The following is a 15932-nucleotide window of genomic DNA, read 5'->3' on the forward strand; positions in this document are numbered from 1 at the left end:
CTACAGGCAGTTCGAAGTGTGAATGAACTCAAAGAGTACATGCAAACTCAGGGACAGTAACAGAGATGGACTTCAGGATGTGGCCTGGCTCACCTGCTCTCCTTAAATAGCATCTCAATTGATATGTTAGAGGCAAAATACTGGGCTAGACGGACTGCTGATCCAGACTGTGAGGACATTTCTTGTGTTCTTATTTGGCATGAGCAGCTGCCTCAGTTTAGAAAGCAATTTCAGAAAAAAAACATACTGAGCTTTCTAGCATATGGTATGATTCAGTTTTGTTAGGAAGCTGGTCTTTGACAATCTGGGCTATGTTATCTTGAACTGACAGTTGATGGGCAGCAAAGTAAATGTTTTGAAATCAGGAAAAAAGTCAAGTATTCCATGCTAAGGAGGGGATTTAACGAATACTATTCCTATTTGCAAAGCCTTTCTATGTTTTTAGGATGGATTTTGCTTTTAATATTGTGCAAAGAAGAAACCTCTAAATTCCATACCTGTTTAATTAAACTACTACAAAGCTTAGCAGTTTTTCATTTGATCTGGATTTATCTTCCAAAATATCCTTTGTACAGTAAATTAAGTACCATTGAACAGCATGACATTCCACTGTTAAAACAGACAAGTCTTTGGCAACTGATGTTTCAGGTACTTCAAACTTTAGTCATTGGGCTGGTAATTTTGTTTTATTTAAGCAAGAACTGTTTTTAGCGTAAGTATGTAGCTGCAGTCTTGTCAGCTTGTATGCTAATCTCTGGAAAGAGATTCTGTACTGTTTTTCATCAGGAACTATATTGAGGTCATGTAGATCATCATTAAATAACCATTTAAATGAAACTATTTAAAGTCCCACTGGAAATGACACAAAACTAGTTGCTGACCTAATACTCCCATTTCATAATAGCAATGCCTTAATATGTTTTGAACTTGAGACAATATGTTGAGTCAGAGTTGTGTTTGCATTGAGAAATTACACTTTTAAATATTACTAGATTCTATTATAGTCAGTTATGCTTTAAAAGTGCTTGTGGTATTCTAGAGCTTGTATCAAGGCCTGAGTGTCTTAAGTTCACATTATTTTTGTGAAGCCTGTGAAGTCCTTTATTAGAGTTGATTCAGAAAAGAAATTTAGAAAGAGAAATGGCATTTGAAGAGTGGCTGTGTTAAAGGTGCCTCCCACACAGATTGACACATCACAAATGAGGTTTTTTCAGATTATCGTAGTTATCTTAGAGGAGCAGGCAACAGAAATCTGGATATAGTAATGCATGTTAGCCTTTGGATAGCAGAGCTTTATAGGCCTTTAGTAAAGCAACAGGATTTGTCACTGAAAGATTGAAGCATGGGAAGAGAGGCCAAACTATCAAGATTTTTCCAAAGCTCTTTGCTTAGTTTGAGCCAACGTGAATGGTTTGGAAGGAGGTCAAGGTCTAGAATATTCACTGTGAAAGACGAGGGCCTTGGTTTTTGTAAGTACTTATGTCATGGTTCATGAAGAGCTTGCGGGCCAATGAGATGTGCAATCCTGCACCAAGCCACCCACAATGAGATTAAAGAGCTATAAATACGAAGCAGTCTGTAGATTTTACTTGCCTAACACATAATGCTGTGAAAGATCCATGTTAACTTTCCCTTTAGAGAAATTTTCTTTCATCTTTGATTATTTGCAGCAGACTTCTGTTAGATAGTAGGGAATCTCTGTGAGTGATTGTCTTTAGCAACATCTCTTCTGAACAGAAAGATATCAGTCTCTGTGCACAGCTTTACCTTTGTTTTTTACCTTTCTTATTGCAAATTGAATCTGTTGAGGTGGTAAGTGTCAGAAACATCCTCCTCAAAGCAGTGATTACCCTATGGGGTTTAGCAGTGATAAGGCTGGTCCAGCAACAGTGCTGGTCACATTGACACATATTACCCCAACACAAAGACTTTGGAAGACAGCAGTTCTTGAAACTTCTGAGCCTTGATTCAGACTCTCTTTTGGCACACGTGGCAACAAATACAGCCTGTCTTTGAGCAGTTGTAAAATACAAATGGGAATGCACAATGTAAAAGCAAGGCTGAAAGTGGAGCTGGTGAAATAAGAGTCGGGCATGAAGCATACTGGTAGTGCATTGACAAAAAGTCTCTATTTCCTGCTCCTGGGAACTGAGTGTCTAATTAAACTGCATTAAGTCAGCGAGTCTCCCCACCCTTTTGAGCAGAATTTGGATGTCGTCAGAGATGTGAAAATCTGATGACATCCCAAGTGTTTCAGAGCAGTGCTGGGCTCCATCAGAAGGCCTGTTGTCTCATGGCACAGCCACTGCTGAGGAGTGTCCCCTCTCACTGTGTTACCTCATGGTTGGCATGCTGAGCCTTTACTTTCTCAGACTAGCTGTGAAGAGCAAAGTTAAGATCTGGGGCTCCCAGCATAAGAAGGATGTGGACCTGTTGGAGCATGTCCAGAGGAGGACCATGAATATGCTCAGGGGGCTGGAGCACCTCCCATATGAAGACAGGCTGAGAGCTGGGCTTGTTCAACCTGGAGAAGGCTCTGGGGAGACCTTAGGGCAGCTTCCAGTAGCTAACGGGGGCCTGCAAGAAATCTTTAGAGGAACTTTTGACAAGGGGGAATGGCTTAAATTTAAAGAGGGTCGACTTAGATTGGATATTAGGAAAAAATTCTTCCCTGTGAGGCTGGTGAGGCACTGGCACAGGTTGCTCAGAGAAGCTGTGGCTGCCCCATCTCTGGCAGTGCTCAAGGCCAGGTTGGATAAGGCTTTGAGCAGCCTGGTCTAGTGGGAGGTGTCCCTGCCCATGGCAGGGGGGTTGGAACTGGATGATCTTTAAGTTCCCTTCCAACCCAAACCATTCTATGATGCTCATGTGGGAGAAACTGCTATAAAAGAAAATCAGGAGGCATAGGGCTCATTTGCTACAGTTGGGCCAGTACACATATTCCCTTGCTCAAATCCACTCTGCTAGTTGGAGCATCCAGTTCGGTTGCCCTGCAGCAGAAGTCTGGAGGAAGAAAACTAGCAGGTTGTCAAGTCAACATTATTACTCAGGTTATCAACCTCAGGCTCTCACGGAGGAAAAAATGGGAACAATGCAGGAATACCAGTCATCTCCCATTCCCTTTTACTTTAGAAGAAGGAATAAAGGGAATTATACCAGCCATTACCCTAAAACTTGAGGGTTTTGTAGCTTTTCTGTTTCTCATGGTTCATATGGTAGAGACCAAGAATATTGAACTGAAAATTGTACAGATTGACATGTCAGTTGCAGCCAGAATGGTTCCTCCTAGAAGTTAGGGCACACTAAATCAGCTCGGTAAATGCTAAAAGACTTGGGTAAATGTGGTTCTCCAACCCACATGTAAGAGATGGAAAGATGTTCTTCTGCATTCCTGTGAAGCTTTTAGGTACTTTTATTCTGATCTAAATTTCAAGCTAAAACTTTCAATTGTAGCAGAGAGGGGAAAGAAAATCAATGAGATATGTCTTCTAAAAGTTATGCCTGCTTGGGGAGTCTGAAAAAGGAATTGTAAGAACTTACCCACTCATATTTCTCTCCTTCATCATGTTCTGAAGGTGATAGCCAGTTGTTAAATTGCTACCTTACAACACTTCACAATAGACTCTGGCAATACACTGTTTTCTGAAGATTTGTAAGGTTTTTTTAAAGTTCATGTCTAAAATCCTATTACATTTAGATTACATTATGGATGCTCACTCTTACTGAGTTTTGTATTCAGATGCAAGTTAGAAGTCTAAAAAATTTGTTACCATGTAAATAGTGATAGTTAATTGTTTTTTTCTCAAAGAGCCTAAAGCTTCTGGAGACATCTTTCTCCTGTAATAGCACTGTACCACATGAAACAAAGTAGTATTTTTAAAGTGCATGCTCACAACTGAGCTAAATCAGTATTGAATCATATAGCCCAAGTTAGGAAATGTGAATATCCATCATATCCCATTGGCATTGCAGCTATTTTAGGGTAGTACTTGCAATCTTTTCATTACTTTGTAAAGTTGCTCTACCAGAGTGGGAGGAATTCGTATGATTTGTGCCATTTCCTCATCCTTTCCTTTCTCTCTGGTATTCCTAAAATGAGTAACACTCAAGTTTCCTGGGTTTTTTTGGTAAACAAGATCAATTTCACTTTCTTTTAACAGAGTAAATTTTTGGCTATAATGTTGAGGAGTTGTGTATGTAAAGACTTGTCCCTGATTCACATCAGGAGGAAGAAATACACTCTATTTAGACATATGCAAGCAAGAGTGAAGAAGAAGGTGTCCAGAAAGGACATTGTGAAATGCACCTGCTCTTCTGTTGTTTCTCCCCTTTGTTCATCATTTTAGCTGGCTTCTTCATGTTTACAAACTTTTCTGTCAGAGAAAGGGAGGTTTCAAGTGGGAATACAGAAGGCAAAAATGGTTAACAAGGTTCTGCTTTGGTCTTGTCAGACTTCCTCTGTTTACTTTGGCTGATAAAGTGTGCTTTGCTATCAATTCTGCATTGCTTGGGTTTACAAAATTAGGATAAACAGCTTTCCACAAATAAAACTATACATATGCTTCATGCTGTGCATCTGCTGCACTTACTTAGTCATGACTTCAATAAAGTTTTATCTTTGATGCATGTACAAACATGCTTGGATCATACCTATAAGGAAGTGACACAATATTTCCCTCACGTTGAAAACTGTCAAGTGCTTCTGATGAAAATTCAATCACTGGGAATTCTAGGCTTCCTTTGGAAGCTTCATGTAATTGTTTGATTAATGTCAAAGTTAATGTAATTTGTTCAAATAATTTTAGCTGTACAAATAGATTTTTAATTATACTAAGCAGTTGAGAAAATAGAATTTGTACAGGTACTGATTTACTCGGTTGTTATTCTCTCCTTGGGTCTTTGAAAAATGCTTGTTTAAAAATAACTGTGCTTGTTTTTGCTCTTATCTCTTTTTCTCTGTGGGATGAAGGCAGCAAGCAGTATGGAGTGAAAAATAATGTATTTACTAACCAGGGGGAATAAAAGGGTTTTTTCTTTCCCAGTAAAACTTTTTTTGTTGTTGTTTTTGTACTTACCAGACTTTTATATTCCTGTGTAATGGTTGTAAACACTTTTATTTTTAAGGTTATTCTTGTGCAAGTTAATCCAGGGGAAGCGTTTACAATAAGAAGAGAAGATGGACAGTTTCAGTGCATTACAGGTAAAGCTGATACATTTCTTCTAATATTTCCCGAGGCTGCATCAGGATTAATAACAGGCAATTAATGGTGTTGAAAGTAAAAGACTGACAGAAATTATTTTAAATACAAGAGCTGTTTAAAGACCTATAAGATTATGTGCTAAGTATCATTGGATTTAGATTTCATTACCATAAACAAAGTACTTTTTCTTATATTGGGTGAAATTAAATTTCTTGGGGAGGGGAAGGGGGGAACATTTTCAGTTTGCAAGGCAAACAGAGAAGTGCGCTGGCAGCAGCTTTTCACTAACCTCATTCATCACGGAGACCTCAAATTAGAAGCTACAGTTGTTAATTTGGTTTGAGTTTTGGTTGGGTTTTTTTATTCTTTGCTGTCATGCAGATGTTCGCCTGTCCCAACTGTAGCTGTGTTATCCCACTATTAGTTTTTCATTATATCTAGGGGCTAAATTGTGTCCTTTCTGAGTTCTAGCAAGTGCAGCTTCAAAATACAAATGCTTCATCTAAACATAGCATCCCCATACGTAATGGTCAGTTGTTTTCTGTTCTGAATGAAAATAGCTACCAGTTAAGCCTATCTACAGCTGCAAGAAATGAGCAGTCATGCTGCTGATCAGAACGCTACTTTAATGTGTTACAAGAGTTACAAGTTAGCCACAGATTCAGTTATTGGAATTTTCCTACCTCATTTTTTCTTGATGTTGGCCCAGCTTCAACAGACACCATTCTGGGAAGTTGAAGCAAGTGTTCTGGAGCTCCTTTCCCCTCTCTCTCCAATCTGAGAAGAGAGGAAAGGTCTGGTTTCTAGTGGTATAGGCAGGTCCTTTGGCTACAAAATAACTGATTAAAAGGACACCTTGGATTGAAACTAAATTTACATCAACAATTCTTGAAGTTTACATGTCTGTTAGCACCATTTTCCAAAACTTGGTGCTGATTGCATAGTACTGTTGCTTCTTTTGAGCCACGAATGGATCAGTGTTGCAGCTTACAGTTCTATAGGGCTTATTTGAAACATGGTGTGTAATAATTACATGACAATAACAGAGGAAAATATAGGGGGGTTTGCCTTGCAATTCAAGTTAAGGAACAGGTAAGATGTGTTTTACTTCTGTTACACAAAACAGTGAGGATAGTGGCATGCATTTTAATTTTTGATTTATTAGATGGTCTTGATGGGGGTAGAATGACTTGATGCTTTCCTTGCTTGATCATCTTCGAAGCTTGAAGTGTGTGATGTCCTGCAAAAATACTGAGATCATATATTTATAGATACGTTTCTAGCCTTTCATGGTACAGCTTTTATCCTTGCTTGGTCTCTCTTGCTTTCTGAGTAGGCAGCCCACTATTGTGATTTGACTCAGCTACTGATTTCTTCATGCTTTAAATATGAAAGTGAGTGTTAGCAATTATTAGACAGTTGTTCATGGGACTCCCTGTGTGTAAGCCGAGGTATAGTCTTTACAACTTTCCTGAAAAATGGCACTGGCAATCTAGGAACATATATCCTACATCATTTCCACAGCTTTTGCAAACATCCTGTTATATATTCTCCTTGTCCTTTCCCTTTCCAGGAGTTGAAAGTACTGCTTGCGGTTGGTAGTAAAACAATGAGCATAGAAGTTTTTCGTACCTGTACATTTACTAAACTTAGCACACAATCTGATTTGCAGACGATCTTATGAATGTTGCTTTTCTGGTCTATTCTTGAAGCTCCTGAGACATTTCTGTGTTTTGAGTGCTATGCTGATGGATCTCTCTACTTTTGGGCTTCTTGGCTCTTTCTGGCTTAAAAAAAGAAATTCAGTTAGTAACTGATGCTGTACCTTTCTCCTTATATGCATTGCAGCTAATGAGGAATGTCTACTTTCCTGTTTTCTGTGTAGAGATTTGTGTAAAGGGAACCATTTCAGATGGTGTACAGTGTACGGTGTGATTTGGTATTGGTGTCATTTTTGCTCTGCCACAACTTCTCAAACATAGTTTGCCCTTGACTTGGCCACAAAATGGATGACCAGTCTGCAAAATGGGTTACAGCCACAGAAGATTTATTGCACTGACCAAAGAAAGCAAACTCACATCAGTTCTCTATTCTTTTCTTCACTGGATGCACTCAGTTATTAGGTCAAAGAAAAGTTAAAGATGCGGAAGTACTTAATGAGTGAGGTTTGGAGGAAACCTTATAAACATGCAGATATGCTTATTTTTAAAAAGGCATGAAGAAAGCAAAGACAGCTAAAATTTAGTGGAGATGCAGTCAGTGGGAGTTTAATTTAGTCATTATAAGGTTTCTTAATACTTTTTTCCAATCTCAGCTTTTCCTGTAAATATGTACCCATCTTTATACCCTTTTTTGACTGTATTGACTTGAAAGTCTCTGAAAAGAATGCGTATTTAGCTTTTTCTGTGGTGTACTATGTAAAAAGAGGTAGCATTACATACGTTAAGCATGTATCTATATACCACTTTGCAAAACCACAGCACAGATTGCCCACAGAAAAGTGGAATTATGTGCAACAAATATATTCCATTATTCCATATTGCAATTAAATTTTTTTTGTCTTTTATCACACTCAGAATCCACCTTAAGGAAAAGCATTAGTAGCTTCTTTTAAAGCAAAGATTTTTCATGAATTGCATTCAATATGTTGGTACAAGTGTTCTTACCTGTCTCAAAATGAGGCTTGTATAACTTACATGCATTATTCACAACACTTACATACTCATGATAGAATGGTAAGTGAAACCAAACAAATATCTTAGTTTCTGATGTTTACTCTCTGGAATGAGCTGGTTTTAAGAACTTAATTTACTTCAGTTTTTGTGGTATGTTCAATATTCTACAAATAAAAAGGGCTTCAGTTCAGTGCTGAACATAGTTCAGATTTTTTTAAGGAACAGAAAATTTTCAAGTACTATTTTTTTAAGTCTGTACTCTAATTTATACTTAGCAAAGTGGTGGCTAACAAACACACTGTCTCTTTGGAGTAAGGTCTTACTAAAAGATATCCAAGGAAAAAGAGAAATAAATTTGAGATTACACAAGAATTTGGAATGTTACACATTGATCACAGAGATGAAAACAATAAAATGTAAATCCAGATTCTTGCAAGGCAATTTCCATGGGCATATGTTGAAATTATGTAACTATAGTACTAAAATGGAAGAATGGAAGCTGAGCTGTAGCAAGCTGCTTCTGGATGTATCCCCAGTAGAAGTACACATACCCAGATACTATAGTTTGGGTGATCTGGTAAGTCACTCTTCCTTGCATAATTCTAGATCTCTCCTGTGCTTTTTTCCTGGCCAGTTCACCTTGAGATTGGGCTGTCTGCTGAAGTCAGTGTGGATTGTTCATAAATGTAGCCATAATGTTAATTGTATTTTCTTGTATCATATCCCTGTCTGTTGGAAACACTAAGATTCACCATCAATCTTTGCACTGCTCCCATCAGTTGCCTTATTTGTAAAGAGAACTATCCTGACTTTGGTTACTCTATATGTAAGGTAGAACTTCTCAACCTGAAAACACGGACAGTCTGTGTCTGCAGGAGAAAGAGGGGGTGTGAATAAAGTGACTGGTTTAGAGCTGTCCTTGAATCAAAGAAGTAATGAAACCTTAAAGCACCAATTAATGGAGAAGCACATGGTGTTTTTTTTCTGTGAGCTAAGCTTCTGAAGAAAAGTCTGCATTTATACCCAGGTCTCTGTTTACAGGTGATCTGTAAAGCTTCGACTGTTTGGGAACTATGAGAAGTGAGAAGTGGCTTCTGAATGTATAGGCCTCTTCCATGGCAGTTAAAATTGGGTGAAAAGGCTTTTAAGATTATTTCCTATGTTTAAATCCAACAGCGGTTGGTGAAAGGACCTTTACTCTGTGGTGAATCACATTTCTTTATTCTGGTGGAGTTTTAATGACTTAAAACAAGTTGTGTATTTTAATCTTGGTGTCTTACATTTATATTTCTATAAAATAAGAAGTGTGGTTGCTTTATATTTCTGTAGTTAGCAATCCTGGATCTTAGTTGCTTTTCAATTGTATGTATTTTAACTTAAATACAGCTTAAGTGAGCTGTATTTCATTTATAAATGGCCATTCTTCTGTTTTTATAAAATACTTCCTTTGGTTGCATAGTGGTTTGACTTATAGCAATGATTTCAGCTCCCTCTTGATGTATCTTCAATTTAAACCATTTGTCAGTCTCTTGCTTCCCAAAGTATCTTGCTAGATAGATAGGAAAGTATCTGTGTATCCATGTGTTAGATCAAAATGTTTGTTTTCAGAACAGCTCTTGTCAGTCGATGAAACTGTTCTCACATACTAGAAAGACTTCTGTGGAAACTTTCCTTAAGCCAAAAGTTTCTTCTGTTAAAGGGAAATAATCAGCTACATTACAGTGATTCAGAAAACCTGGTTTGAAATGTATGAATGGGTCTCTTTGTAGAAGTGAATTACTGCAGATCACTCATTCACGAATTCTTCCTATGACAGAATAAATGAATGAAGATGACTCATCTTGAGCACATTTTATAACAGCCCCAAGTTGCATCTAAGGGCTATTAAATGTTACTTGACATAGTAAGAGAGAGACCATGTTCTATATGTCTCTGCAAAGGAAAATTGCCATTTTCATAATAAAATAAGAAAAATTATGTAAATTAGAATGAGTCATAAATACTTCATGCTTTGAAATTAAATGAAGTATCAGTATTAAGGTTAGTCTCTGGGATAAAAGTTAAGCAAATTTAACCTCATTTTTTCTCTTTAAAATAAGGAAAAAAGTACTTCTAAAAATTGTTTTCAAGGAAGTCAAGAGGAGAAGATGATAACATAAATTCCAAGACTACAGTAGTGAAACACAAACTTCATTCTAAGATTAACTTGAGCTTTGCAACACCAACTTCTGGTTTGGAAGTGGCCTTCAATATATACATTTTAGAAATTTGTTTTATAGATGTCTGGTATTTCCAGTTACCAACAGTCAAAAATAAAAACAAGGGTATTGATCAGCTGTGCAGAAGCATGACTGCAGAGGACACTTGATTCTCTCCTGTGTTGCAGCAAGATGGTAAGAAGAGAAAGTGGCCACAAGGTGTGGTTGTAGCAGCTTGATTTGGAGCTATTTCATTCCAAAATAATTATAAGTAGGAGGTGCTTTTTTTATAGGTTAGAATGGTAAACAGAGTGCATGAATGCTCTTGCAAATTTTTTTGAACAGACTTGCCCTTCTGCCTTTTACAGGTAGATTAGCATAAAAGTTGGGTGGAGACATGGCAAATACCTTTCTGGTAAGGGAAAGAAATAATGATGGATGTAAGCCCTCACTGTAGTGCACGTAGATTGCTCATGTATTGCTTTTGACGTGTAGGAGAAATCTAGTCCATAATTCAAGTACTACTGGCAGGTAAAACTTGCCTCTAAGCCCTGCTACTGCAACTTTTCTAGTGTTACTGCAACTTTTCTAGTGCTGCTGCTGGGACTGTGCTGAATTATAGCTAGCTCAGGTATATCTAATTGATTGTGTAGTCCTTTTTGCTATAGGGCACAGGCAGTCTTCACTTGTTTCAGGACCATCTCAAATTTGTTTTACTAACTCAGATCTTGGAGAGTGGGACAAAACAAGGTCACTCCCCCGACCAGAATAAAACAGCAATCCAGAAGTTTGTTGTTTAGATCTGTCTCTGCTCTGAGAATGGCCATGAGCATTAGCCTCGTAACAGAGCTCCCTCAGCCTTCTCTGGGAGCTGCCTGACCTTCTCCATTAAGTCTGATAGTTGACCAGGGCTTGGTAGTCCCAGTCTCCTCCAGCCCTTAAAGAGGCAGTCAGGGATGGTGCAAGAAGCTGTTGCTGGAAAAGCTTACGTTATCACGCTGCTTTTCTGCCAAGAGCAGCTCACGTTACTGCTATGCCCACTTCTTTAGGATTATAAATACTAGATTTCTAAAACATGCTATTCCCAGAAAAAACTAAATTTGACCAAAGTTTTATTAAAAAGCAAACTGAACCTGTTTTATCACCCTCTGCAGCAGTAAATTAAAAACAAACACAATAAAAACCAGATAAAAAGTAAAATGCATTAATTCACATCTCTTTCACAGTGTTGATTGTAGTGTGGTTTAGGGAAAATTTAATTTTCCTGTCACTGATTTCAGTTTAAAATGTGTTAATATCTTTATATGGAAAAAACGTTTGCCTTGGTTATTTTCTCATTCTTCTATTGGATACTTTTCTAACTTTTATTGTATCGTATTTCACACATTGTGAAATATGAATGAGTTCATAACTTACTATATTCATTGTAAGGTGTTCAGTCCGATTCTCTTTTTCTTGTCTTGTTTTCCTGTATATTCTGAGGAGTTCATATTCCCTTGTATTTTCTCTAATCTCCTCTAGTCCCTCTTTTCACTACACTGCACGCTCCACACTGCAGACCCAGGCTGACTGTAGGAAGGTTCTGGAGACATTTGTTTGAAATATCAGTGCTTCAGCTGCATACTGAAGGCCTCTAATTTTAGGTGTCTAAATGTGTGTTTCTATATGTGGCCTTGGATCTACGTTCCCATTATAACTAGTGAAGATTTAGTCACTAGCTATAGTACAGTCAGTGCTTTTCAGCTGGCATCAGTTTGAACTGAATAGCTCTCCAGGCTCCACTGTCTGTACTGACTGGATCTCCACTTGCTATAATGGGAGTTTGAAGTCCTAACTTGCATGCAGACACATAATTTTAGATACCTAAATGAGATGTCTCCATTCTGGAGCTAAAGCCTGGCTATATTAAGCTGAAATAAGTAAGGCTTACATCCTGAAAACACCTAATTTGAGTGGTTTCACAGTTGTACCCAAGACGCTTGTCTGTCCTCAAGCACTTGAACTCTTTGAACTCATCCAATTCAATGAGCATCTAGCATCTCACACTTTACAAGGGTGGTACCAGTACTTGAAAGTTCATGTTGGGAATGGAGTTACAGCCCTAAGTTGCAGGTAAAGAATGCTCCTAAAACTTGGTTTCCGTGGCTATAGTCAGTTATGTCTAGCCCACGAGGCTGTGAAGGATTAGTTCAAACTGATGAGATTCAGATGCTACTGTAGGTTGAGCCTGGAATTAGTTGGGTGAATCTTGTAGGAAACATGTTAAGCTTGACAGATCTGCTTCTGGCAATATTGTAGTAGTCCCCTGGCATTGCAGTCAGTTCATCTGATTTCTTTTCTGACTATGCTCTTGATGAGAAAGAAATAGCCCTGTGTTACTTGCTTTACGGGGGAGAAGGAAGAGGGGGAAGTTTATGCAGGATCTCTTCTTGGTTTCTAATGTAAGTAGAAAGTTTGTCTAATGTAAGTAGTTAGCAGTTTGAACTGAATCAAAGATCAGAGATGCTGGTAGAAGAGTTTGAAAAAGATTTAGTTATTATTTTCACTTAATATCCTAATGTTTAGACTAACTTAAAATAGCTCATGATCATGTAAGTCATGCAAACTGACAAAAGCTCAGACATTTAACAGTCAGAAAAAAAAAGGACAACTATTATCATGTACTACTACTAACATATGCACAGCCATATCATGAAAATCATGAAATATGAGATAATTTTCTGTTTCTTAATTGGATGCAATTTGGTTGAAATAATAAAGTTCACGAAGATTGCTAACTTATTTCATTAAACAGAGAAAAAAGTTTCTCAATTTTATTATCTAATTATTTAAAAACAAATGGTGCTTTTATAGAAACTATGTTTTTAAGTAGGCTTTGCACTGGAAGGCTAGAACTTTGTGCATAGAGGACTTTTTGTTACGTTCTCTTTCACCACATGTACAGTATGAACACACCCTGGTGTGTCGTCTGTTGGGAAATGCTGCAGATTGTTAGACAAGGCCCCAGGAAATTTCTTTATAGTTCCACCCTGTAAGATTCAAGTCATAGTGCTGCATCCTTAATGTATAGCTGTAGCTGTGACAGTATTCAGATTAATACCAAAGAATTAACTGTTTACAAAGAAATAGCTTTGAATTCATTATTTACTCTTGTTCTATTTGTACTCCACGAAGTAGTTGTGGCTGCTTTATCTTGTGGACCTCTGTCAGGCACGTGCTAGCTGTGAAGGGTGGAAGACAGCCTTGGAAGGAAACCAAAGTCTTTGAGGCTGTGGAGCACCTCTCCTGGCCATTATTTTTCCAGAACTCCTCAAGGCAGAGCAAGCTCCCCATTTACACCCAGACTGCCACAGCCATCTTACAGGACCTGAGATTACTCTGTCTCCATGCTTCTTCCTCCATTGATGCTAAAAGTTGTTTTGGAGACAGAGGGCCCCAAGGTAGCAACAGAAAGAGACTAGGAGGTTAGTCTCCCTTCATTTTCACCTGTGCAAGGCTACTGTGTTTTCTGCACAGGTCCAGGTAGACTTTTGCCAGAATGTGACTTTTGACTGAATGTTGCAACTCTGAATCCAGGGAATTTTTTTGTTCTGTTTTGGTTTTTTTGTTTGTTTGTTTTGCTGTTTGGGGTTTTTTTGTTGTTGTTGTTTATAGTGGATGAATCAGCAGCACATAGCTGCATAGATATGGCTGTGCATATGTTAGTAGTAGTACATGATAATAGTTGTCCTTTTTTTTTCTGACTGTTAAATGTCTGAGCTTTTGTCAGTTTGCATGACTTACATGATCATGACACTCTTCAACTTCATTAAAATCATGGTACTATAACTTCCCTTCCCCTTCCTCCTTCTGTAGACGTGCAGCAATCTGTTTTACATCTGAAGCAGTTTATTATCCAAATGAAGGAAAGGAAGAAGAGGAGAATGATAACAAGGTCATTACAAACATATAGGCTAGCTGTGCACAAATATAAACAGTTTCTGTGTAATGAGAGTTAAAGACCAATTGCAAGCATGTAAATTCTGCCACTTAAAGCCATTAAGAAACAGTGTAATTACATGGGGTTGCAAACAAAGTTGGAAGGACCAGATTAACTGGTAGTAAATACAGCTATCTACAGTGCTGTTCTTGTTTTGTTTTGAGGCTCTTTCTCACACTGCAAAGGGCTTTCCACTTGTCCTTCTGGAAAATGCAGTTGTCTGGAGTAGGTGCCCTAGGACAGCATCTAAAGAGCCTCAGATCTTTTCAAGTGATTGTACTGCACCCAGTAACTTTCAGATGGGTGTCAATTTAATGAACGCTACTAGAGAAGCTGACTACACCTTTCTTCTCATTTGATTAATAGCTATTCTGTAAGCATATGGTTTATCTCCTGTGTCTGTTCCCAATTTGTTTTTCCAGTAGCCTATTCTTCAGCAGTTTCACTTATACTTTCCCTTTGGTGCTCTACACATGTGCCATCACCATAAATACTGTGTATATTGTGTTTCCCTTGGACTATCAGTTGTATTCAAAGGTAGATTGCATGTTCCCTCCAAGGCACCCAAAGAAAGAGCTGCTATAAGAACTATAAATGCCAAACTGATAGTCTGTATTATTGCTTCATTAATAATTCTTAGAAGGAATTAATATGGAATTGTAGTTTCAATAAGATGTAAGTTACTGTGAGTGGGATCATAAGTAGGCTTCATGATGACCTCTTCATAATGAAGTATTGCAACAACCCTAGAAAAATCTTACAGAATATGGACAGGTCATTTGAAGTAGGAGGACTGTGCTGAGCAAAGACCGCAACAGGACTGTGGGCTGAGACAAAGTCCCAAAGTAGGGAAAGCCCAGTTCCAAAAACAATCCAAAAAAGCAAACCAAACTACTAGAGCATATGGAAACAATCAAATTCCTAGGAAGAGGGCAAGGAAAGAACTGTTAGGTCCTGGAGCTGTAACTTAATGATACTCCAGCCTTCTAAGAATCAGAACTTAAGTTAAAGATGAGAGACAGAGAAAGATGAGCCTATGGAGAGTTGTCAGCCTTTCTCCTTTTCTCTGTTCTTCTCATAAGCTGCATTTAAGATTAGTCTCTTGAAAGAGGGCATTTAGGGGAAGTGCTATTGTGTTACATCTTCAGTTGCTTTAGCCTTGAAGAGGTTGTGCTCTGAAGGGCACTGTATTCTCAGCAGAGTTAGCGTGTTATGGTTTATGCAGCCAGAAGACATCCCAGTAACTCCTTAAGTAATAGGGAGATATTTAGAAAATTATGTGAAACATACTGAAGTTTGCATTGATTTTTACTTTTTGTTAGATTTTCCGTATATTTTGTTTCTTGTTTGGTGGTCAGGCACAGAATTGTTTTGTTCAGTTTTTAAAAAATTAAAAAGCTTAATCTTACTTAGCTTTTAAATTCACTTAAATCTGAAATCATAGCTGACTTTCTACTCTTATTTTTTCAGAAGGCAATACATAAAAATTAAGCTGTCTTTCAGACAGATCCTTGGAGTGCCTGAAGGCCAAGATGGGTTTGGGAATTTGAGAAGATAAACTTATTTTTTCTTTTCTTAGAGAGATTTTTGTTTTCTTCCCCCCTGAATTTGATAGTAGGGGGTCAAAAGCAGAATGATGTAGTGTGACACTCCTGGCAGTACCGTTTTGGGGAACATCTGGTGACTAAGCAATGCATCAGTGAGTGAAAATATTTGGTAAGTTACAAGGACAGTCTGAGCAACTGGAACCAGTTAAAGTTCTTCCAGCATGAATGAGTTTTAAAAATCAACTGTTAAGAGAGCTGAAAAATAGAAGTGCATGTTTGCAAATGCTGAAGAGAGATACAGAGAGCTGGCTTGTATAAGCCTAACTTCCAGT

At 37.9% G+C, this 15932-nt stretch overlaps 1 protein-coding gene across 2 annotated transcripts in view; it reads left to right on the plus strand.

Moving 5' to 3' along the window:
- FNDC3A (fibronectin type III domain containing 3A) overlaps positions 1–15932 on the plus strand; it is a 117564-nt gene that overhangs the window by 37387 nt on the left and 64245 nt on the right. For both annotated transcript variants that reach the window (XM_065678257.1, XM_065678258.1), the window contains exon 3: positions 5125–5200. In XM_065678257.1, coding sequence (XP_065534329.1) covers positions 5125–5200 — 76 coding nt within the window. The remainder of the gene's footprint in view (positions 1–5124; positions 5201–15932) is intronic.

The sequence above is a fragment of the Lathamus discolor genome, chromosome 4 (assembly GCF_037157495.1).
Source record: "Lathamus discolor isolate bLatDis1 chromosome 4, bLatDis1.hap1, whole genome shotgun sequence".
Taxonomy (NCBI): domain Eukaryota; kingdom Metazoa; phylum Chordata; class Aves; order Psittaciformes; family Psittacidae; genus Lathamus; species Lathamus discolor.